Source organism: Diorhabda carinulata, chromosome X (genome assembly GCF_026250575.1).
Source record: "Diorhabda carinulata isolate Delta chromosome X, icDioCari1.1, whole genome shotgun sequence".
NCBI lineage: Eukaryota > Metazoa > Arthropoda > Insecta > Coleoptera > Chrysomelidae > Diorhabda > Diorhabda carinulata.
In genome coordinates this window covers 61,093,480-61,118,677 of record NC_079472.1, presented here as the reverse complement: position 1 = coordinate 61,118,677, position 25,198 = coordinate 61,093,480, and the positions used below count along the sequence as shown (strand labels likewise).

At 32.5% G+C, this 25,198-nt stretch overlaps 4 protein-coding genes across 5 annotated transcripts in view; 2 read left to right on the top strand and 2 right to left on the bottom strand.

The window, feature by feature from the left end:
* Positions 1–391: 391 nt before the first annotated feature.
* LOC130901581 (uncharacterized) lies at positions 392–4,791 on the bottom strand. Of its 2 annotated transcripts, XM_057813056.1 has the most exons (4): positions 4,552–4,791; positions 2,828–3,105; positions 2,282–2,569; positions 392–1,459 (listed from the first exon to the last, which is right to left on the bottom strand). In XM_057813056.1, the coding sequence occupies exons 2-4, from the start codon at positions 3,097–3,099 to the stop codon at positions 466–468; spliced, it is 1,554 nt and encodes a 517-aa protein (XP_057669039.1). In that variant the 5' UTR covers positions 3,100–3,105; positions 4,552–4,791; the 3' UTR covers positions 392–465. The 2 variants fall into 2 exon arrangements, with proteins under 2 accessions (XP_057669039.1, XP_057669040.1); XM_057813057.1 differs by having other exon boundaries at positions 2,828–4,785.
* Positions 4,792–4,836: 45 nt separating this feature from the next.
* On the top strand, positions 4,837–6,268 carry LOC130901579 (uncharacterized). The gene is made up of 3 exons (XM_057813055.1): positions 4,837–5,169; positions 5,225–5,293; positions 5,390–6,268. Exons 1-3 carry the CDS (start codon positions 5,017–5,019, stop codon positions 5,618–5,620), a joined length of 453 nt encoding a protein of 150 aa, XP_057669038.1. The 5' UTR covers positions 4,837–5,016; the 3' UTR covers positions 5,621–6,268.
* Positions 6,269–7,455: 1,187 nt separating this feature from the next.
* On the bottom strand, positions 7,456–15,751 carry LOC130901578 (dystrophin-related protein 2-like). Its single transcript, XM_057813054.1, has 9 exons — positions 15,365–15,751; positions 14,213–14,349; positions 13,742–13,949; positions 13,052–13,295; positions 11,948–12,059; positions 10,633–10,903; positions 9,393–9,624; positions 8,497–8,779; positions 7,456–7,965 (listed from the first exon to the last, which is right to left on the bottom strand). The coding sequence occupies exons 1-9, from the start codon at positions 15,421–15,423 to the stop codon at positions 7,676–7,678; spliced, it is 1,836 nt and encodes a 611-aa protein (XP_057669037.1). The 5' UTR covers positions 15,424–15,751; the 3' UTR covers positions 7,456–7,675.
* Positions 15,752–18,720: 2,969 nt separating this feature from the next.
* Positions 18,721–25,198, top strand: part of LOC130901576 (hillarin) — a 52,216-nt gene continuing 45,738 nt past the window's right edge. Inside the window, exon 1 of the mRNA XM_057813052.1 lies at positions 18,721–19,021. The gene's annotated coding sequence lies outside the window, so the exon portion shown is untranslated. The remainder of the gene's footprint in view (positions 19,022–25,198) is intronic.

The window sequence follows — 25,198 nt, the reverse complement described above, 5'->3', positions numbered from 1 at the left end:
AGAAAATCGAGTAGTAAAATAATGGGGTATTTAAATAATATTTTTAAAACAAAAACAGCAATCTCCAAAGAAACAAAGATTGCCTAGTGCTGAAAAAATAGAAGTATATGGTAAGGTAAGTAAGGAAAGTTCTCCGAAAAATAGTAGAAAGTTTGAAAATGAAAGAACCAGGTAGTTGGAGCATGTCTGCAGAAAGGAAGTGAATAGCATTGTACAAATGAAAGACGGAATTAGAATAAGAAGCAGGCTAAAAAAGAAACGGATATGATTGGTGACATTGGTTTTAAAAAGAGTGGAATTAACTGAGGAGAAAGAACAGAGGACTGAAACGGGTATTTATATATTTGAAATTGATTATATTGGATTGAAGGATTGTAAAAAAAATCGAAAATTTGATAGATTGATATATTTTATTATCAATTAAAAATGTATAAAACTTGATAATAAAGAAAAAAACTCCTCGGATCATTCTTCTGGGGTTAACTGATATGATACAGATATGCTCGCAGATTGTCCTTTTAAGCCGGTGGCATCATTGGTGATCATAATTCCAGCAATATGATGATAATCTAATTCAAAAACGTTATTTACATTTGCTGAATCCACATTAGATCCACAGGATGCTGTACGACCATCTGTAAACAAAAATTCAAACATATCTAATGCATTACATCCCCACACTGTCAATTTTTTCAAATAAGCTCCTTTGAAATCTATTGGAATTGTTTCGGAAGATGCCTCTCCTAAATTTATCGAATCGCCATTTTCGTACTGGATAACCATCCCTTGAATTTTCGGAATATTCATAGATGATCTGAAAATAGCTACTGTGATTCCTATCATTTTATTTCTTCTACCGTTGATTAATTTTGGTTGCAATGGACAACCTACTTCAATAGGTATCATCTCTCTAGCTAAAAGCGGCGTTGGCCGAGAAAAGTGTGTGGAGTACGATATTGCAGTGTTGTAGGGTTTCTTAGTAGTAAATGGATCTTTTAAAATTGATCGCCAATAATCAATATATTCAAAACCGTTAAGCGCGCAATACTGACGCACTGCTGCTATAGAATTGAACACTATATCAGGAAAACACGTCTCATATTCTAAATAGTATTGGTCAACAAAAACTTTATGAATGTATTGAACTGCCCCATCTTCATCTTCTATAAGAGTGTTCATCCACATCTTTAACAAGTTAATATTGTCATTAGTTAATTCCAATTTCTCTTGATTAACTATTCCAAATTGATAAAATAGTATCTTCATGTTAACTACGGCCGAATACATAGGTAAGAGAAAGTAATTGATATTTGCATAATCAGAATCTTCTTCTTTAGTAAACGTGAATTTCTTCTCAAATCCAATTAAAGTTTGTGCGATTGTAAAATAGTGTTCTCCCGTGTTGGGTAAATTAAGCTCCAGCTCTTGATGCAACGTCTGAATCTGAGTTTTCAGCGACCTTAAAAATAAGGTTAGTATGATTGAAAAGTTCTAATTAACAAGTGTTACTCTCAACCTAACATAAAAAAAGGTCTGATTTCTCCCTTTACGTTCCACAAAATATCTGTCCTCTAAATTGATACCGTTCAGACTGCTTGTATCTATAAAACATCAACAACAATATTCATATTTATCAAATCAAAATTATTGTCAATTCTTTAGAAATAATCGTTACGACTAATATTATAAAGGTCCGCCTTTTAGGAATTGAAAATTAAAAACAAATTTAACTTAAATTTTAACGCTTAATTATCTTGCAGAGACTAGTATGTATTTGAACACAAATTACAACAAACTTTCCATTTTCATTGTAAACACTAGTATAACCTTAAAAATCATATTGTCTTCTTCTTCAGTCTTCTTAAATTTTGCCTTTGCTTTTCGGCACCCACCCACATTCATATTGTATCGCGTATTCCCTCTATTCGAGACCATATATAACTTTTTAGTACATGTGTGAAATAAGCTACTTTTTCAGGTAAAAATGATTATTATCTATCATTTTCATAAGTGGTCATAGGAAAATATATTTTACTATATTGTAAATACACTATCACCATTTTTTCTATATTTTCGGAGAAAGCATGCTCTTTGACTAGCAATATTTTTTAGTACTATTAATTAAGTATTATTACTCCATGAAATTAAAATTAAAAAAAAAAGACAAGAATCAAAACTAAATTTGAATGATAATAAAACTAAGAATTATTGAAAATATGTATTGACGGATGACTTTGGATAGTCCATTATTCATAGAATTACCAATACATTTCTTACATACCTGAGTTCTGCGCCAAGTATTCCTTCAATCGCTTCTCTTACTTTTTGATCAATTAAATTGCTAACTTGATCTTTGATTTGATCCCACACATTGGCTTTATTTGAAGGCCAGAAATAATCCAAAATGGATGCAAATACCTTACCAACAATTGGTATTTTCCCAACTCCAAATTTAACAAGTATTTTCACAATTTTGTTTATGTCAATTTTTAAAGGGATTTCAGGACCATCATCGAATGAAGAATATCCATCAACGGTAGAACAGTGTACTAGAGCTCTATGCACTCCACTACAATAATTACAACATAAAGAGAAACACAAAGTCTAATAAGAGAAGCAAAAATATAGAAGAAAAGAAAGACCCAGGAAAATCTGGTTAGAATCAGTAGGACATAAAATCTGTCTCAACTCTCAAAAGAAGATATAGAGTCAAGTACAGGGAATTTTCTGAAATGATTCATATACATAGAAACAAGAAATGTAAATGTTGAAAAGGCCTTAAAATTCATTTTAATTAGTAAATTAAATTATTTAAATATCTACATACAGATTGTGAACTTTTTGTCCTGTAACATAATAAACTCTATCATCAATTTCTAAAATTTTTCTTTCGCCTGGTTTCACAACTACCGGCCCTGTTATTATCCCAATCCAAGAAATAGCTGTCCCATATATGGCTTCTACACTAACTTCTGATTTTCCCAAATTGTAGAAAACATAATTTGGTTTATAATTAGGAAAAACTGGAGAATCTGATTGTGTACATACTTTTTCCTTATTAACATCAATTCCATAACACTGGATACTGTATCTAGTCATGTTAAGCTGAAAGAGATCAACAGAAAAGAATAACGCAGTCACGGATCTCTCCACAATATTTGATAAAATTAAAAAAATTATTTGCCCATTCTTGCCTCCAATTTATTTATCCCATATTGCTTATTTTCGTCCTATAAAACTATCGGTTTAGAGATGTTTCAGAAAAGCTCAACTCATGCTACGAATTTTCAGTTTTAACGAACTTTAAAAAATGAGACATTGGGCCAGTGCAATAACAAGGAATTATATGTTAAAACTTCGAATTTGGATTTTTAAAAACAAAAATTACTATTACAATATATGTTTATTAAGTAAAGTTAGAACAGAGAATGAATTATTAAAAGAAATGCAGTTTTTATTATCTTCCACGTTTCCGCGAAGTCATCACATTTATTATATGTTATCAGCTGTTACTTCATATGTAACTCCTCCCCTCTAAGATGAGAACAATACGGAGTGGTGTTCGATTTTGGACTCTTCTTTCGCGAAAGCTATGGAGTCTTCCAAATTATCTAAGAATGTGATAATATTTTGACAGTCTAGATTTATTTGTGAAATGATTGTTTGAAAGGTTAAATACTCGTGTGATTCAGTGATTGATTTTTGCACGCTGATTTGAAATTTTTCGAGAGAATTTGCAAATTTTTCTTGATTTTTTGATAAGGTGTGAATTGTTACATTGTAATTTCTTATAAGATTCTTGGAAAGTGAACTTTGTAAGTTTATTTCCGTAATCATGTTTTGTTGGTTTGTTTCTAGAATTTTTATTGCCTTATCATATTTATTACCGTCATCGGTATCAAGTGTACCAAACAACCATTTTTGTAGTTGACCGACCCCATCAAAGAAACTTCTTTTATTACGTATATGAGGTTGTAAATTATCAAGTTTCGTACGTGTAATTTTGATGAGAAATTTTGTTCTCAACAGCATCTTCCACGTTTCCGCGAAGTCATCACATTTATTATATGTTATCAGCTGTTACTTCATATGTAACTAAGGTTACTTTCAATTTCCGATTTTGATCATTTTGTAACGGGAGGTAGGAGCTCTGGGCCAAACTTTGACACCAAAAGATTCTTAGCAGCACTAGATATAAACATTAAGTTGACTGATAAATCAATTTATTTATTTGCTTATAGGAATGTATAGTAATAACTAGGTATTATTACTTTCAACTACAAAATCTGTTTTGAATATATTATGAATGTTTCAAGCTTCCGGAATTTTCTTATTCCAGTATTGAAATACTTATTTTAACAAATTGCATGAATTATACGATTTTTATTAACTATTTTAGTCTTCGAATGAAGATTATATACAGTACAATATATTCCTTATTTCAAATTGTCTACTATTAATAGCATAACACTAATATTAACGAATACTTTAGTTATTAACTTACACAAATAATGAACTAAGAAAGTAATGATCATAAACAGAAATACTTACTGATAATGATGAATTGTATAGTTAATTCTCAAAGTTTTTATTCTTATTGGAGTAAAAATAATCAACTTTTCGAATAGAAATCCGGGTCAATTTTAGGTTTATCTGTAGTAAATAGATAAGCACTTAATAAAAATAATTACCATTAGTAGATGAATTATGCTTATTTTGAACAGAAAATATTTTAAAGCTGATATGTTAAATTCATCGTGTTATTTAATATTATATGTATTTATATTATATATTATATGTATATATATTATATGTAAACAGAAAATTTATTATCTTGTTGTGTAAGTACCCATACGTTTATGCATGTTAGATGAATGTTTGGTTTTTTTATACTGAGTTTTCCTTACTGCAAAGATTAAAATCGAGCTGTACCAGATGAAACTAAAAAACAGGTTGCTATTTTACAATGTACAATAATTACATGTGTGTTACAGGTCGCAAATATGGCAGGAAGCTATGAGAATGAAATATAGACCACTATGTGGCCATGTTAGAATCTGCAATGAGCATTTCACAAAAGATAGATTTGTGCCGTGTACCTCAGTTTTACGTTTGAAAGCTGATGCAGTGCCCACAATTCTGGAAGTCCAGAAGGACCATGTTATGAAGGTTGTATTCTAATATTAATTAGGTTTGTATTTTACAATGAAAATAATAATTTTAGGGACTGGACCAGATAGCAAATAAAAAAGTAAACATTATATCCCAATATATAATAAAGCCAGAACCACAGGTACTGAATTTTACATATTATTCTAGATGATTTGCTTTTATCTTGCTTTATGCAATAAAACATAACTTAGGTGTTAATTGAAATTCAATTTCTTAGACTCTTTTGGATACCAAATCATTAAGTAATGCAAACAGTGAAGTTACTGAACATGAGGAAACAAATTCCTCGCAGTCACCATCCCAACGGGCTGTCACACCAATTTCAAGTACAGTTAGATGTAGAAGGACTCTTTTTAAGGACGTTGAAGGCTTGTGTTCAACACAGATAACACCAAGAAAGCAAAAGTTGATGGTTATTGTGAAGAGGAAGCAGGGTCGCTTGCGATAGATGCAGTTACATCTTGAGCTCAGATGACACTGAGCCATGTAATCAATTTATTTCCAGTAAGGAATTCTCAAATTCTAAGAATAAATTGTTTTATCGTTCTAAACAGTTTGTTATTGCGGTTGGTATTGGTATTACAGTTTTAGAGAATAAGCTACCGATTATTTGTGAAAAGAATAACCTACAAGATGTAGCAACAAATTTGCTTAACCAAGAAATTGATTTCTCATTTATTACTTGTGAGGAACATTTTTATTTTTTGAAAGATTTTTTACTTAAAAGTATATGTAGAATCGGAATCCCATGGTACTGTACAAGACTTGTCCGAAATTTAAGATCTGAAGCCAGCCAGCAAATGTCAGCACGCACAAAAAGAAAAATTTTGCATAAATAATATCAATACCATTAAATGTCTACTTCTTGGACAATTCATACACCTACAGTACCATCAAATTCTGATTCATTGGGTCCACATTTACAAACAACTTTGTCCTCTTGCATAACGTTTTGTTTCAGTTTTCTTGGAATCCCTATGATCTAATGTTACTAGTTCTCATTCAGTCTGTGTTTGTTATGAAAAGATGTGGCATAGCATTATTATTATTGTGAATCTTTGTTGTACTTATGAAAATACAATTTGACAAAGCTCAATTTTTGTTTCAATTATTTTTCTACATGTTTAAAAACATTTTAAATTAAATTTTAATTCAAAATTAAAAATCCTGCTATTCGTCGGCCAAGAGCGCCACCTAGGTACGTTTTATATCGCGATGAGAGAGAAGAACAACAACTGTTTCTCTCGTCTGCTACTTCCAGATTATTGAGTTGCGTGTCTGGTGTGGTCTGTGGCTTGACACCTTAATTACATCCTTTCAAGAGTTTGTCCTAATAAGTAGACAACCATTTATACCGTACAGTTGTAAACAATTACACAGAATATTAACATGACAAAATGGGTCACTTTTGTCTAAATAATTGAAATCAGGCGTAAAAAAACATGTCGACACATTCTTTTTTGTCAGTGTTTATACGATGTTGTGACGATTTTAACGAATACATGTTCACTTACCGGGCTGAAAGTTCAATTAAAAAGTAATATTGTGTGAGATATATAGTTATTAGAAATTAACAATAAGAATGCTGCGAATAAAAAACATAGAAGGATTCTATTTACCGAAATATTGAATACATAATACATACCTTTACGAAATTTATACAAGTTATTCCAAATCACTAACAACAATGAAATACGGGCTACGTAAGAAAATAATTTCAATAGTGTTTTAGAAATTGCCCTAATTAATTAATTGATGTTGGGTTTTGTCAATTTTTCTACGGAATAACTATATTTTATATTTCGGTTTGCAAATTTAAGTGTGAAATAAATACGCAGCCTGATATAGTTTTAAAAATATTTATGAGGAAATTCTCTTAATAAAAGGCATATTTTTTTATAACTTTTTAAGTTTTGCTCCGACTGAATTTATTAAACGTTGTTTCCCATATAAATTATACTCTAGGAAATTTTGTTCTAGTACAATTACTAACTCACTATAAATTTGTAGGGATGTAGTGCGTTTAGACTTTTAGTGTGGAGAGATTTTAAATAAATTAGTGTGTCAAGAATTAGAGAAGTGTTTAGTCTTAGGGCATAGTTTGGTGAATTTGGTGTTAATGTATAAATAAATTGAGTAAGTAAACACCATCGTTTATATTAATTCACCCCACTGTTAAAAACAGTTTAAATAAATTGGAAAAACAATTTATTCAGTGTTTATTGATAATGGGAATAATAGCTGCTAGGTGTAAGCATGTATGTAACTAAATTAAAATAAACATTTTTTGCTCAAATTTAATTGAATTTTATTATCCACTTGTCATAGGAAAAATATAAACAGTCAATCGATAAGAATAATAGAATTTATACTTCTGGATTGACACAGAATTTATTAATTCTTTCTGCTTTATGAAATAAATATTGCAACGGATCCTCATGGTGATTCCAGGAAAGTTTATAGCCCTCCGAAACTACGTGAAGAAATGTATACCGAAAATATATTAAACTGCAACACCAATTTCCTCTTGTTTTTTCTTTGACCTTATAGAACTGGCTCTACTGTTTTCTACGGTATCTATGAAAGATGTCAGCATACCCTCGACTTCTGACATTGCATACTTCAAATTGGTATTGTCTATATGACCTAGAGATTCATCTAAACAAAAATTGTTGGCTAATATTTGTTGAAGTTTCGCTAAGGCTTCATCTAAATTATTATGGAGTTCACCAGGAGATGTTTTAGAAACAGATTTGGTTATCATGTTCATCTTTAGCCCGTTGTTTGGGGGTCCTGAAAATAAAAGTACATGTTTATTTTGAAAATGACGTTTGTTATATTATAGCTGAATTTATTGCAAAAAAAATTAATATACCACAGAAGTACACAAGAGTTATGTTTATCTAATAATTTCACTTTGAAGGTGTCCTTGTAAGTTTTTCTGTAATTAGTAGTTAAACTAGAACGAGAAAGTGTATTAAGGACGTTCGTACGAAAATAATTTTCCAATCAGACGCATAAGTGTCTTCTAAATGCAGTTTTTTTGCATTTGAGTCACTAAATTTTTTGAAAAATTAACTGTAGAAGATTGTATATTCAATACCTAAACTATTCCAGCGATCGATTATCAGAAAATAGCAGCAATTGTCTTTACAAATTGAATGCCTTAATTGACTGTAACCAATTATATTAATACAAACACAATGGTAAGTAGTATTCTTTTTGCTTTAACAGTTATACTGCTAAATTTTGAATAGCAAACAAAATAAATATAGAAATCATACTCATTATATATCTACAATATTTCATACGATAATGTCTTACCCCCTATCCATGTACTAATGTCATCAATGCCGTATGCAGAGCTTTTATCTTCTATAAAATCTCCGCTTGTATCTTCAGTATGATGAACTCCTTCGTAATTATCATCGACATTTTCTACAGTATCAGCACCTGAAGCTATAGGACTCAGTATGTCTATAGATTTCGTTTCAGATCGATCTATTTTGTAAGTATTTCTAATAACTGGAGTTGACTCCGCAATCCTTTTCTTGGTTGATTTGCGAAAAGTGAGATTGGGAGAAACGTTATTAGAGCTTATACAATTCTAAAAATTAAAAAAAGTTAACTATTCCAACTGCAAACTACTGAAAAATTGAAAAGTAACTTAGGCCTAGTTTTACTGATCACTATGTTTATTACTGCTATACCAACACTCATAATTAAGTTATCGAGACCTAAGTTTGTTAACCAGTATGAGAGAGAGGAATGTTTTATTGTCAAAAAATTGTTACAATTTGTAGATAAAAGTTTGTAAAAACTAGAAAAACAAACATAAAAATAACTAAATAAAGATTCAAATAAAATTAAATTTCAATATACAAAAAAATAGAACAATGAATAACAAAATTATAGGTAATAATTAGTTTATAAGTCCATACAAACCAATACGCAGCATGTCCGGACTTTCCAGAAAATATGACCTCAAATTATTTCGAAATGCGGGAAAAGATTTGATTTCAATTGGCAAGTGATTGTGCATTTTTTTGCGTTGTAAAATATTGAGCCCTAAACTGATTCTGAACGTGGACATTTGAGGAAGTTAAAATCATATTTGACCCAAAGAAAACAAAACGTCAGATGAAACAACGACATAAATACAGATTATCCTCATTGGGTCATAAGTTGTTAGAATATTTTAAGCATTAGCTTAAATATACCTTTAACGTTTTTAATTTATCTATTTGTGCGTTAATGTGTATCCTATGCTCCTCCAAGTACCTCATAACTTCTTTTTCTTTCAAATTTTCCGTAAATAAAAATTGCTGAAGTTCTTTGTTTTGCATTTCCAATCGTTTTATAATAAGAGCCAATTGAGCGTGCGGCGAAGACATCGGTTTAATATCGCAAACTTCTTTTTTATCTGTGGTCACGATACAATCCTGATCATTGCTAAAATTAATAAATAATTATAATTTTTGTAGGTCAACTAACTTGATTTTTCTACATTTCAATTTTTTCCTTGTGTAAGTAAAACTATGTTCGACAGTATACAATTCAATTAGAAATGATTTAATACTTCTTATAAGTATTTGCAAATATTAATTACAATTTATGATAATTTTTTTCAGAATGTCTCTTTATGGCGAACGGTGGTCTTAGCTTATACAACGATCTAAAAATCTACATAAAACTTCTTGATCATAAATTTTGTCGATTTAAGCAAAAATCTATGGAAAAATTAATTGTGGCTATCTTTAGATTGTACAGGTTGTCTCTCTTCCTTCAAATTTTTTGCATCAAGCCCTCGAACGTATAACTGGCAAAATTTCAAAATTAGAAGAAAGAAAGGCATAGAGACATAAGATAATGATCAATTGATAAATCATAATTTGGATGGGAATAAATATAACAAATGCATTCGTACATAAAAACTCCAAATAATATCAAATCGGAAATGGAAACTACCAACCAAGATAAGTGTTAACGTTAAGAAATAATCTGGAAACATTGAAATGAAACTGAAAATCAGTACAAAATCTTATTAATAACTTATTTTTCAAAATTCCTCATACCACAACAAAATAAATATTTAAATGCAGTTATTAAGCAGCTGTGAGAAACCCTTGACACTATGACCACGAACAAAGTTAAAAGATATCCAGAGAAATGTAAAAAATGACAAACACTTTCTTAATAAGATGCATCAACATCATTTGTGTTCATATGGCCACTTTTACAAGAAGAAAACATTTTCAAAAACCATTGAGTAAGATAGAGGATTTTAGAAATAATATTGACGTAGCTTTTCCTCGGTTTCTTTGATTGTTTTTCCATGTAATTCATATTTACCCGGAAACAGTTATGTTCATATGAATAATATTTATCTCAGTTTTATTTTAAGATGAAATATGAATCTGTTATTTTTCCTCGAGAAAAGTGGTTAATTAGTGAAGTTACCTCATTGGTTTTGCATCTACAACGACCGTTTGACCATTTCGACTACAAGGTATAATTTTACGAAGTTTATCGAATAATTTATTCTTGCTATAACTTGTTCCCACTACTGTGCAATATTCCCGCATCGAATGAGAAAGTTTATGGGAGCTGGTAATTCGACCTGTGAAGAAACATCTTTGGCATTGAGTATAGCGCCTACATTTTGTACATTTATACAGTAATCCAAGAACTGGGTTGGTTTTGCAGGACGTGCATTTGATCGAATGTAAGGCTAAAACAAAAAAAAAACACCAAATGAAGCTCTGTACTAACTGTGTAGCATGTCATATATTATAGCCGCTAAAATTAGGAGGTACTCATCCACGACATGGTCCGTGATGCCGATACTGTTCGGTTATGCTGGAAGAGTCTTAAGTCTGACGAATGTTTTCATTACAGCGGTGATTTATTTATATTGTTATTTAGAACCAATTTATAAGACATTTTTGTTTATTCGTTCGTTCACTTTCTAGAATTAATCGAGACTTGTTTAACAGCGAGAAGTCAATATATAATTGAATGTTACAGCGGACGAAATAGTAAAGAATAACCGGTGAATTTACATCAATTATACGAGTTTAATTAAGAGACAGTGTTCTATAATGAATAAGGGAAACATTATAATACTAAAGATTGTTTTCACGTAGGCTTGGTTAGATGGCGGTTAGAGATCGAAAAACGTAGACAAAAACGACAAATTGGTGGAAAAATTCTAGGAAAGATTCTTCTGAAACGACTTAGTTAAGTTGCCAATTCTCTTTCTGAAAGCACTTTTGCGTTTGTTAAATCATTTGCTTGAATATTGACATGCCTCGCTCCAAACTCGAATTTCATTAGTACAAACAAGAAATAGAAAGGTGGTTAAAGGTGAATTCTGGTTATATAGTAGGGCCGTTTGAAATAGAAAAGCTGTTTTCCACCACTTATTTATACCTAGTTTGGTAACGGACCACCAACACTCGCAATTACACTGTCTGGCGCGCGTTTCGATAATCAAGTTTTCGTCTTCACGACTGAGTAAACAGTTCACCTTCCAGACAGTGTAATTGTGAGATTTGGTGTAGTATAAACAGTGTATTCAGTATGAATATCACCAACGTTCCTGAAATTCCAACATAATCATATACAGGTCGACGAAAAAATATAATAAGCATCACGGAGAAAAACTGTCTGTTTGTCTCGGCTGTACCTCAATTGGCATGGTCGGCTATAATAGGTTATTTGTCGTCCGTGATACATGAATAAATATTTTTTGCTGAGTGTTATAATCGCTTACTTGGTTCTGCCATTTTTATTCTGTTAAGAATCGGGATCCAATTGAGTATTTTTGGTTGGTTTTCTGCCCATAATATAAACGTAGATTCGTTTATGCCTACAAAGCCGGGAGACTGAAACAGATTATTACAAAGCATGACACATAAAAATGATGTATCCATTTTCAGTATACTAGGATGGTTCCAGAAGTACCGAGCTCAACAAAGAAAACACAAAAATTTTGGAAAAAAAATATATTTATTTTCAACTCAATTTCCATATACTGTGGACATCCCCTCTTCATTGCTCGACCACCAAGCCTTTTTTTCAAGTCTGGGATCAGGAAATAATCCCAGGGAGCTACATCTGGCGAATAGGGTGAATGAGGAAACTTTAATTAATTAATTTTGGTCATTGCAATAACGGATACATTGTCTCGATTGAATAACACTTTCTTCTTAGCAAAATTCAGCCGTTTTTGCTTGATTTTTTAATTCAAACGATAGTTTCTCCTTTTTCAAGATAGTCAATGAAAATTATCTCACGCGCTTCCCTAAAAACCAACGGCATGACCTTGTCTGCATATGGAACGGTCTTTGTCTTATTTGGAGCCGGTTCTCCCTTTTCAGTACATTGTTTTTATTGTTGTTTTGTTTCTGGTTTGAAGTGATATACCCACTTTCCATCTATGATTATGAAACGGCTCTATTTCAAATATTGCCACACTCTATGGAGTGTACCACATTTTTTGCGATGCCTACTATGTCTGCTAGCTCACGCACTTTCAGTCGACGATCATCCAATGGATTTTCTTCAACATTTCTGGAGTTGTCACCTCAATTGGTGGACCACTGCGATGCTGGTCATCGTAGGTCGTAAAGCCTCGTTTAAACTCTGCTTTCCAATATTTTACTGTTTATAACATCATAAAACGATGACCGATGGTTTCCATATTTAAAAATTGACCGAAAGCATCCACTATTGATGGCTAAACAAGTATTAAACAACGTGGCGATGTATACATTGTGTTTTTTCTATTACTGGTATTTTCGAAGCAACGACAGCCATCTCTAAGTCAGGCTAGGTACTTCTACGACCATTCTCGTACTGAATGTATTAAACTTACGTTTAGAAAACAATTTTCCACTGATATATTTATCAACTTTGGACCATAGCTTGCATATTCGTGTAGATATTTAGTAATTTCGATTATTTTTAATAAAAAAGAATGTAATCTTTGGCGAGTTATGCAGTTATTATGATCAGAAAATTGCTGAAAAATGTATCTATATACTTCTTGCAAATCACAATTACTCAAAATTGCCAAAGTCAGTTTAGTCGACATAACTTGAATTTTTCCTTTTCTGTCCCTGAAATAAAAAACACCAAATTTTTTTAAATTATTTTGCTTGTAACTATTTTCAACCATTTCGAAATTTGGAACATTCTAAAGTTGCTCAACTTATGCCGAACTATCTATAATATATAATTTTTAATTGCAAAAAACTAAAAGCTTAGATTTAGCTGGTTTTCTAATTTTGCGACTTGATAACCTAACCTCTAGCTTTGTACGTTTTTCTAATATCTACAATTTCTTCTAAATATTGTTCATGCGGAGGTTAGTTTTTAGAAAGTGTGGAGAATGATATAAATAATTTTGCCAAAAGTTACGACCTTCAGTTTCCGCATTCCTAGCGTACTGGACAAGAAAAACAGCCACATATTAATTTTCTTCGAGAATAATTCCGTTGTAATGCTAAATTTACTCTATTTAATTTGTTATCGATTGAACATTAGATTTCCATTGAGGACTTACTTATCGAAAACATTATACAAAAAATTGAGCATTAGTTCAGCAGCGAAATCAACGTCGATGTTTGTATGATTTTTCTTGTTCGAGGCAAAATAAATGTCGGAAAGCACTGCTTCCAGCTCACAGCTTTCAAGACACAGTGAACCTTCATTAGCACCCAATCGATGTTTTTCAAAAACTCCAGATACTACAGATAGCGGCACGTCATCCACTAAAACAAAATGATGGTTATTATGGTAGGGAAGCCCACGATACTAAATGGGGAATTACTCGAGTGTCATAGAGACCTGGATTGCAAAACTTAGATAACAAAATGTTATATAATGTATATTATAATGTACAAAAAAAAAATTCGCCATTTTGAAATATTCAAGCGCGTGACGATTATCTAAAGGAATTCACCTAATCTGGGAAAAAAACTAATTTTTTTGAACCTCTGAACTAAATTAATTGAAAAGATAATGAACTACTTACTATATAATGCGTTCTGCAGTACTCGAAATTTCAAAGCCACCCTATATATGGAGTACTTCACGTAGTTACAATCGTCGAGGCGTTGCTTAATTTCACTAAATTTCGGATGGTCCCATTGTCTCACCCCAGTTGATTTACTAGAAAATATATTTAAATATACAGTGTTTAAATTTAAAGCAAATATTTTTATTAAAGTTTACAAAAGGTAAAATGTTTATTCACAGATCAGAAATTTGGCTGTTATTGAGATCCTAGATTTGACATGGTTTATTGTACTGCAGAAAGAATTGGATAAGTGAGACTGTACTCTCAAAATAATCTTCCGGCTGGCGACCATCATGACTATTTGTATCTTATTCACACACAATTGGTTTGATGGTTGGTTTAAGTTTCGCAGCCAGTACTCTAATTTGTAGGATTTTATGGTAGTCTATAATTCTCTTTATGTTGTCATTTTGCGTAAAAGTTTCCAGTTTTTTCATTATTGCTTAATTTAAAGTAGCTGCCTTCATCCATAGACAATTTAATTGAGCCAAGAGCTTCATTTTTAACCAAAGACTTCCGTGGGATAACTTTTTATACCTTCTAGAACCGATATTAACTTGTCTTGGGCTGACCATCGCGTATGCAGTCAACACGATCGCCCCGTAGACTCGTGTTTTGTATTTTGTTTCTGTGTCCCTGCGCCACGGGCCATGGCCATTTGGTAAATATGCCACTGGTTGTCCCTGTAAAAGTTACGGATTGTTAACCATTGAGCATCAGCCACCCCTGGCCATCAGGATACTAGTGTAGAATTATTTATACCATCAAATTCACTAGAAAGACATACGATAATCATTCATTAAACATTCATAATGTTTGGATGTAAAATTTAGAAAATATATGTTTTAATTTCGCAAATTTGAATGCCTATAACTCAGAAACGAGCGGTAGTATGAAAATTTTTTTCTCATATCACAGCATTATTTTCACCTAAGAATCAGATTTTATTTACAGTCAATTGATAGCAAAAAACCCACATTTCAATTTTTCAGGTAAATTGAATTATATTCAAATGTAAATGAATCAACAAACTTCGATAATGAAATATGAAAATACAAATCATTTTTTCTACAACGAGAAATATTGTATAAACTTATCTATACTTACTTAAAATAATAAATAAAACCATTTTCATCTTCTATCTTCTTCCATGAGAGAGAATTCATATTGAATAAATTCTAATTGTTATTAAACAACGATTAAATCACAACCAAGCAGGTGCAAGAATCGTTGTCATAACAGGTAGAAAACAGGTAACACGACACACACGATAAACCTTAGAAGGAATTGCAATTTCAATTTCTTATATACGTTGATACCATGAATCAAACAACCTATTTCAAACAAATTATAATGATAATTATACTGTGTATTTATATTTTTTATTTACAAAAGGTCAAAATAACCGTTTTTTAACGATAACAAGTTAAAAATTTGAACTACAACGACCACTTCCTTTTCACGTTAGTCAGCTTTGGTTGTCTCACTTTGTCTAACAAGTGGAATTCCGTGATTCTTATTGGTGCCATCTTTTCTTAAGTTAAGATACATAAATCGGTATTGTGTGTTGCCTATAGACAATTATAGTTAAAAGGGTATTGTGTGTTGCCTATAGACAATTGTAGTTAAAGAACGTATTATCTAAACTATTGATCATATTGTACATAAATATGCAATTTGAATCAATCGGGAATAATTTGATTTATAAACTTCCCACTTTATATGGACTACCACCCCCTTTAAAAAAAATGTTACAACATTACGCTTTTCTATGATAATTATTTACACCAAACCTATATTTTTGTTTGTAATCAAATCTTGCAAGTTAACTTGGACCACTTCCAAAATATTTTGAAGTCGAGTTGAAACGTCAATTTGTCAAATTTGTCAAATATTACTAAAAATCTAATTTTAAAACAGAAGAGACCTAAAATCAAGAACATTTAGAAGCATTAATATTATTATACAAAGAAATAGACATAGAGCTGATCTGATGAAAGAGCTGGAAAGAGGCCATAGGAACCCCGTCGACGCCGACGTAACCCCTCAAGTTTTATTTCATTTCATTCGTCTTGACGAGTACTTCGATACTAGATGGTAACCAGGGTCTAATGATGGAGCTGGGAGATGGCTTCGGGAACTCCGTAATTAAACGACGTAATCCCATCAAGTTTGAGCTCATTTGATTCTTTTTGTCGAGTACTTCGATACTAGGTGGTAACCAGGGTATAGTGATGGAGCTGGAAAGTGTCCATAGGAACTCCGTTAACGTAACCCCATCGAGTTTGGTTTCATTTGATTCGTTTTTACGATTACTTCGATACTAGATGGTAACCAGGGTCTAATGATGGAGCTGGGAGATGTCCTCAGGAACTCCGTAATTAAACGACGTAACCCCATCGAGTTTGAGCTCATTTGATTCTTTTTGTCGAGTACTTCGATACTAGATGGTAACCAGAGTCTAGTGATGGGGCTGAAAAGTGTCCATAGGAACTCCGTCAACGTAACCCCATCGAGTTTGGTTTCATTTGATTCGTTTTTACGAGTACTTCGATACTAGATGGTAACCAGGGTCTGGTGATGGAGCTAGAAAGTGTCCATAGGAACTCCGTGAACGCAACCCCATCGAGTTAGGGCTCATTTGATTCGTCTTGACGAGTATAGCAACAATTTCGGAAGAAAAAGTTCGTTCTGTTTGTTATCAGTGTGGATTATGTCTGATTGATTGGATGGATGGATGACTCTTTGCCAAGGTGACCACTTGTCGAGAGCTGAATGGTTTGAGGGTGTATAAACATTTCATACCTCTACTATGGACTTCTGAGGGATGTACCGTTTTTATCTTATTCTCGTGCGAACAAAATCAAAAAATAATATTGAAATATTAAATTTCGAAATCAAGCTTCATTGGATTTCGATATCGTACATAATTATAGACTTTTTCACACAAGAACCAACATATTGCGATTTAATTTGTATTGAAATCTGGTATAAAATGCGTAATTGAATAGTCGAAGCAGTCCAAAGAGGAACAAGAATAAGTAGAAAACCATCCACGTGAAGGATTTCTCACATACCGACGTGCAGTCGACTGTTTGACCGGCGGCGTCTAATCATTGATATTTACCTGATGTGTTGAATATCAACAAGATGCCGTCGGTGACTGAAGGCAATGATATTCAAACAGTAAGTAGACAATTCTATGCCAACGTCTTGGAGCGACATCTTGTGCGATACGTACTCGTGAAGACCAGCTGGACAGTATATACAATCCCAACGAAGGGGCCCAAATCCGTTAGCAGCAACACACCATCACCATGAATATCGATCTTGAAAATATTCTGGAGTAGAATGGAAGCTATCTAATTGAATTTAATGCAGCAAAGACCCAGAATACTTTTTTTACAAAGAAGACCGGCAGCTCAGGACATAATTCCTTTTAGAGACAAATTTGCAAGATCTACTCGACAGGCAGACGTGGCTCGTGCATACGAAGTTTGTCTACAGACTTCCAGGACGTCAATTCATCGGAATATCTCACTTTGGAGAAGAGCACGCCTTTGGAATCAGCTATCAAGGCAAGGCAAGAATGCATTGGCAGAAATAATATTCTATTGATTTGAGACTACCTACGTACATTTTACGAAATTTTTTAATTAATCGAAATCTATCCAAACGTTATATACAACAATGTGACGTTTTCCAATACATAACACTTCAATTCCAACAAGAATATTGAGCCATGTTTCTCTAGCTGTTTGATTTTTCCAAGAAATTGTTCTTAGAGCTGTTCTAACCCTACAAACTCCCGCTCTTATCCGGACTCTGCTCCATCGAAAAGAACCATTTTTTATTGGTTTTCGATGACGGTGTCTACGAATTGGTTATATCGTGAAATAGTTGAGGTCGTAATAATATCAGAAGGCAGTGTTTTTACAATCGATAAGAGATAATCAATAGCGAATACTACATAGAGTTGTTAGAAAGGTTTGAATGTAAAAATCAAAAAAAAACTGTCTTAAAAGTCGAAGAAAAAACCACTATTTCACCAATACAATGCACGGATTCACAAGTCGATGGCAACACGAATGTTTACGGCGAACCAACAAATATTATTGTTCGAGGATTGTTATATTTGAATATTGGGAGACATAAAGATACTACTAATTTTTGGGTTCTTCACTCTACGACCATTCTCTCTCTAATCTATTGAATTATATCGCTGAAGCTCGGCGCGAGGGAAACCACGTTGCCACGTGCTGTTTATATCTTATATACTAAGGAAATATATTCATATCTATAGTGTTTTGATACGTTATAAAGACTTTTCAAGATTCCCCTGTAAATTCCATTCTCACGAACAATAATACACTTGCCGCGTGCTCGGTGCGATTTCTCCTCGATGCTGACATCGTACTCGTATTCTAAGCTGACCTTTCCTCGTCCCCATGCCATGCAGGAACAGAACAGGTGAACACTTCGGCATACCGACTACGCGAGTCAATTCCATCGACCAGATACATTTCAACTGTTAGTGTTGCTCGGTCTCTCATAAACTACAAACCCGATTGCAAAATGGCCACGAAGTGAACATAATCACTCTTATTGGTGCTAGTGATCATTTTTTTTTGTTACAAGGAGTATGTTTCATCTGTTTTTCGACGTATTTCGCCGCGTGAGTTAATAATTGGATTATATAATGTGCGTAAGTATTTAAAAAAGACATCAGGTGTAAAGTGATACAATAGACGTTTTAATCAATCGGTGAGTATGTTTACATCATCAAGAGGATATTAATTCAAGTGTAGGTTTGGTGCGAAGGATGTGGCTGAAATTATTTATTATTTTTGGCGAAGTTATCGAATACGAGTAGGGAAAGAAGTCAATAGGAGGTTAAGAGAGAAACCTTATGTTATTACTACAGGGTCGGGTTAGTCAATGATTTAATAGAAGAAAATAATATCACTAGAAATAAATACTCTGTGTATATTATTGTCAATTGATTAAAAACTGTATCTTTAAGACGTAATGAGTGTTATATATTGATAAATTCATCCCTGTACAACATGTAAACAAAAAATAATATTTCTAGCATGGAATTTAGGATAATGAATTTATTATTAAATTATACGCTGCTTATTAACATGCAGAATGCTTTTGATGTTGTAAGCTTCAATATATTATTACAAAAGTTGTATAATATGGGTTTATAGTATATATAATAAAGTTATATCTACTAGGAAGGACGCAATATATTGTAATTGTTGATGTTCTCAGTGACGTGCTTTCAAACGAGTTTCGAGTGCTCCAAGGTTCTGTACTTGGACCTTTTTTATATTTACTTCATTATAGATATTGAGTTTTTGCTAGAGACTTTTTTTAGTCTGAAATTGTTGATCAATGCTAAATCAAAATTATGTTTCAACTGGTGTCAAATTTATAAACTAAGTATTACACATTTCCCCGGACTACCCTGTATATATCACCCAAATTAGGGCTTCAGCCTAATTTTGGCAATAAAACCAAATGCACTAAATCTGTAAGCAGATATTAGATTGTAGTTTTTGACGGAATTGATAATAACTAGAGACAAAATTTGGAATACAGTCAAAAAACGATTGTTTCGAAAGGAATTGTTCTTTTCGAGCTTCTGATATTGAGCTATTGAGCCGACTAGGTCATAAAAACCAAGATAAACAATTCCAGCGGGCAAATAAGGTCTAATATTGAATTGAATTAAATCAATCGATAAAAACAGTAAACTGCGAAACGAAACGAAACATGCGAAATGAATAGGAAGAAATTCCAAAGTATTGATGGACGTAAAGGCAGAAAAGCTAATCGAGAAAACACTCCGGAATGAGGAATTGAGAAATTTCACTCAGTATGGCAGAGAAGAATGCAGAAAATATGACAAACCGAAGAGACAATGAGATCTTTGGGCATATTAGATACCAAAGCTTAAAAAAATATAAAACTTCATCCCAAAAAAAGAGATCCTAGGACTCGAATCAACTCACAAGCGTTAGAGAAGGAAGATTCTACCCAAAACAGCAAAAACTTAAATACAACGACCTAACAGTGATGACAAGGGTGTATAGCCACTGGAATTAACCTTTAACGAGAAGAGAATACGTGTCGTAGTCTTTCTCAGTACTAGGGGAAGTGAAAAGGGTCTAAGTTCAAAAAACGTGTCGCAAAATAAGACTAAGATACTTAACGAAACGGGTTTTTAAATGTGCGTATGACAGAGGTAGGTAGCGAAAGTCATCCAAAAATGTTTAATTTCAAAGAGTCACTTGTTTAAATAAATTCTTAGTATTCCTAGTGCCAATAGTATTCAACTATTCTACCTTCAATTATTAAAACTTGTTCAATATAAACAGACCTAAAAAATTTACTTATGCAATGTAGAGTTGCCAGTTAACACCTACACATTTCTTATATTACAAATTAATAAATGATGTAATTATATTCAAAGAATGTGTATTTTATAAGTTAGATGATAAATTATTCATTACAGAGAAGGATTTATTTATTTTTAAATAATAATTTTGGATATTCAGTTAACACTGAAAACGCTGAGTATTATGATGAAATTGACAGAGCTTTGGTTTCAAATTATTGCTGAAGTTTCACTGAAATTGTGATTTTTTGGCGTTTCGATCTAATTTTGCATTTTATTAAATTATTATTTGACACAGTTCTAATATTAAAATTCCATTTTCAATATTCAAGAAAGAAGTGATTATTCACAGTTACATCGAAATTGAAATATTATTATACATTTTGATCAAATTTCGAAGATAATTTTCAGGCAAGACAGAATTGTTTCCTCAAAATAACCAAATAACGATTATTGGGACAACTCATAATGATAATAAAAACTCGAGAAAACAGTCAAAGAAACACGTCAAATTATCCAAAGGCGCCTTTCTCCTAGCCTAAGGGAAAAACTAAATACGTTCGGAAACAATCGATATGCGTTGAGTTTAGTTCCAAATAATGTTTTAATTAGCAATAAACACAAATTTAATTGCAGGTACAGCGGTGTTCCAATTACGTTGAAGGGTTATAAGAGGTTAGATTGCATCATTGGGTCAGAGAAGTCTCGCTTCAATTCTAGTATCTATATGATATTAATAATGTAATAACTCGGCCGGTTTATCTGGTTTTTCTGGAATGTATAATGAACTTAACGAAACTAGTATGGCTTCAAGTATTGTTAGGAAGCGTATATCTATCGAAATCAATATTTTGGATATAACTAGCTATATTTTTCCTAGTATATATCGAGAACTTATTTATCGACATTGATATAAGATTTTAATATCACTTTCTCTATTTATTGAAATAGTATCAAATCTTTTCCAACAAGTAGTTTATCATCGTTACTTTCAACTTCGTTAAATCATTCCAACAAATTTATTTTCACAATTGGGATCTCGAGTGATTCGGGAGTGCCTACCACAACCTACAAACCGGAAGGAGTTGAATGAGTGATAAAGTGGTGGTACTACAGAGTTCGCGCTTATTTTATCACGTTGTCAAGGAAAAAACATTTTAATAAACTCTCATAAATTTGTATTAAAACCACACACACACAAACAAAACTTTCTTTCTTTTTATTAGTGAGTTTTTGTTCTTTCAGTGATGGATTCGGCGTTAGAAACAATCCGTTGATATCAACGTTACTTCTTTAATTTGTTTTCGATAAAATTGCCCATCGTATTTTCACGATGTAAATTGAACTTCTAGTTGAAAGTATATCACAAGAAAGTTTCAAAATTTTATACTAGTACACCAAACAATTCGGTGTAATATTTATATACCGCAAAATTGATGTGAAAATTCCAATGGTGCTTGCTCTTTGCAGCATTGTTTATTGTTCATTTTAAGAAAGTATACACATAAAAACACATTAAGAAACAAGATGATTTGTACCGTTCTAATTAATCTTGTAGGAATTTTCTAATTCACTAAGTTATGTATAGCGGTATTGAGATAATCACGTAAATGAAAATTATCTGTTATCTTGTAATAGTATAAACTTGTGGTTAGTTGTGGGTTGTTTAGAAGCCGCATAATTATTTATATTTTAGTCTTGTAAAGTTGCGTAAAAAAATTAATGTTACCCAAGAGTATATCGTTGTTAGGAAACCAAAAATTATTGAAATTTCCAAATCCATTAAAATACTTTCTAATAATCTGTATTCCCTACTTTTTACACTCGCTTTATATTTACATATATACAATGTGTCCAAACTACTGACAACAACTGACCTACTCGCAAATAAAAATTGATAATATCATCTTTATTTTACAATATAATCCTCATTAGAAGTAAGATATTTTTCCCAACGAATATTTCTAATGAGTTTACAAAGAAAGATTGTTCAACCTATCAAATCACTGAATTACTGCATATTAACCGAATAAAATCAATTTCCATACAGTCAATAATTGCTAGAAGTCGAATCAGGACAATATGGTGGATGCTTTACTAATTTAAGATCTGCCCTAGCTATTGCGGCTAATGCAATGTCAGACCTGTCACTGAATGCTTTTTCATAATTACACAGAACACCTTCGCGCAGATTCCTCCTGTGTTCTTTTTTGATCGCCCCACGTAATTTTGGAATTGAGAAAATAAATACCTGTAATCTCAGGTAATCTTTTTAAAAAAACGTTTTCGTAATGAAAAAATAAGTCTGCTGAAGATTGCTTCTCTTCCTCAGTACTTTGGTCTCCACAACATGATTCCTCGATTGTTACTATTCTTGCAAGAAAATTTCCTTTGTCTTGTCGATGCTTTGTTAAAAGTCAAATGCCTTGAAGAGTTTTTTATTGTATGTGTTTGTAAATGTTACTCGACGTGCGGACAATATTCTCAGTTGTCTTCAGTTGGATACTAAGTAGATCTAGCAACTCAAAAACACAAATTTTTCCAACATTTTTGGTTGTGGTAACGGTTTTGGGCGCCCCAGTTGAATCAACTCTTCTAAACTCAAATATTTAATCCAAACGCGCTGCTCGACACGATTCATTTTGATACTGAGTTACGACTCTCAGAAATTTGGGCTTCTACTGTGGGTACACTTGACATGATCCTAATTTTTTTCCCTTGAACAACTTGTTCGGAATATTGTGTGTATTTAAGCAAATGTCAAAAATATGAATAAAATCAATTGTGTAGTGGTTGGCTTTTTTCTGTATGTTCTGGCATAAAATACAACAAATATGGGAAACCCTAAGAAGAATAAGGGAAAACAACTTTGGGAAATTGATACTTCACCATAAAACTATGAAGAAACATCGACATAACATGTGGCCCTCATTCGAATTTATTGAATGTTTCAAATTTGAAACTGAAAGAGTTCCACAACTGTTGATTTTTTTCCAAAACTGAAAGCATAATATTTCGAACTCCGTGCTAGGTGAGGAAATTCACTTACGAGGATAATCCCAGAAATACTTGGCCCAACAAAGTTCGATACCCTTTTTATATTAAGAATCTACAAGCTCCTCAAAATAGCCATTAACTGTGGACATCACCTCTTCATTGTAGGAAAATTTTTGACCATAGAACCATTTTTTCAAGCCTGTGAACATAATATAATCCAAGAGAGCTAAATCTAACTAATATACAAAAATGGTTCTTAACATAATTTAATTCATATTGATTAAATATTTATGAAAACTCTTCTGTTTTAGAGTTTTGAACCTATCGGGCTCGAGGAATTTATCTTTTCCAGTGAAACACTCCTCTGACTTTTTTTTGTTCACTCACCAAACTGTTACAGCTTCTTGTTTGCTTCCCTCACTATCCTGTTCTACTTATCTCTATCCTCCAAGACTTGTCTTCAGTTCCTCACCCGCCTCCTGCTGCAATATCCTCCATTACTTGTTGTTCCCTATTCTGTTATCTTCCGTATCAGGGCTTCCTCGTATATGTCCAAACCATTCAAGTATTTGGATCGTTATCACTATACCACCCTCTTTTACTTCTTCTTAGTTCTCCCTCCATCGGTCTGACAGGTTCCAGTATCTATCTATCCAATATTCGAAGATCCTTCCCGATCCCGACAGGCACTTGGTTTCTGCTCCATAAGCAATGACTGTTCTAGTTTCTGTTCTGTATATTTTTAACTTTGTGTTCGTGGTGTAGAAAAGAAGAAATCCCTGGTTGATTTCACTAGGAATGGGAATCAACCAAGATGGGAGAGGTTAGTATATTTGTTGAAAAAAAAATTGGGAAATTGTAGATCCTTAAGGTTTCTTCTGACTCTTTCTTAAAATGGTGTGTCCAATTTTGTTGTGCTGTATATCTTTTGGAAACGTTGAGTGAAGGTGTTCGTAGAAGTTGGATTCTCTTTATTAATAGCGATTTCCGAAGCATATGAAAGACATAGCTGTCTGCGATGCAAGCTTAAAAGTGGAAACCAGTTTGGGCATCGTAAGCTTCTAAGTTGGGTTGTACAAAATGCGCCTGTAGCTATTTGTAAAGCTGTGTTTTGAATGATCTCCAAGGATTTCAATATTGAAGTTTTAGTGGAAACGTAAACTATGGTAAACGGCTTGGTTTGCTTTTTTTAAACCGTCTAAAAGTTTTTTCCATGATAGTTTTTCATCAAAAGTCATGTATAAGAAACGAATATTATTTGTAAAACTGAGCGTTTGATTGTATAACTTCAGATGTGGCGTGGCGTGGCCGAAGTAAGAAAAATAAATTAGTCACTCATTCTTCAAAAACATACGTATTCAGTAGAATCTTCTCTACAGGGTTATAAGAATTCAAAATATTCGAATAAAAACAAATTTTTTATTAAAAATAGCGATTTGGTAATTTGAAAAGTATTATGAATTTTTATATAGAGCCTCCAGGCAAAAAGCATAAATAGTTTGCCGTGTTTTCACATTAACACAAGGTTATTCAATTTC

Bases quoted from the DNA above. Each gene is read 5' to 3' on its own strand.
- LOC130901581 (XM_057813056.1), bottom strand. From the start codon at position 3,099: ATGACTAGATACAGTATCCAGTGTTATGGAATTGATGTTAATAAGGAA. The intron at 2,570-2,827 runs GTATGTAGATAT...TAATTATTGTAG, and splicing joins GGACAAAAAGTTCACAATCT to TGGAGTGCATAGAGCTCTAG. The intron at 1,460-2,281 runs GTATGTAAGAAA...CTTATTTTTAAG, and splicing joins ATACTTGGCGCAGAACTCAG to GTCGCTGAAAACTCAGATTC.
- LOC130901579 (XM_057813055.1), top strand. From the start codon at position 5,017: ATGAGAATGAAATATAGACCACTATGTGGCCATGTTAGAATCTGCAAT. The intron at 5,170-5,224 runs GTTGTATTCTAA...TAATAATTTTAG, and splicing joins AGAAGGACCATGTTATGAAG to GGACTGGACCAGATAGCAAA. The intron at 5,294-5,389 runs GTACTGAATTTT...TCAATTTCTTAG, and splicing joins TAATAAAGCCAGAACCACAG to ACTCTTTTGGATACCAAATC.
- LOC130901578 (XM_057813054.1), bottom strand. From the start codon at position 15,423: ATGAATTCTCTCTCATGGAAGAAGATAGAAGATGAAAATGGTTTTATT. The intron at 13,950-14,212 runs GTAAGTAGTTCA...ATTTTGTTTTAG, and splicing joins ACTGCAGAACGCATTATATA to TGGATGACGTGCCGCTATCT. The intron at 13,296-13,741 runs GTAAGTCCTCAA...TTTTTATTTCAG, and splicing joins TTGTATAATGTTTTCGATAA to GGACAGAAAAGGAAAAATTC.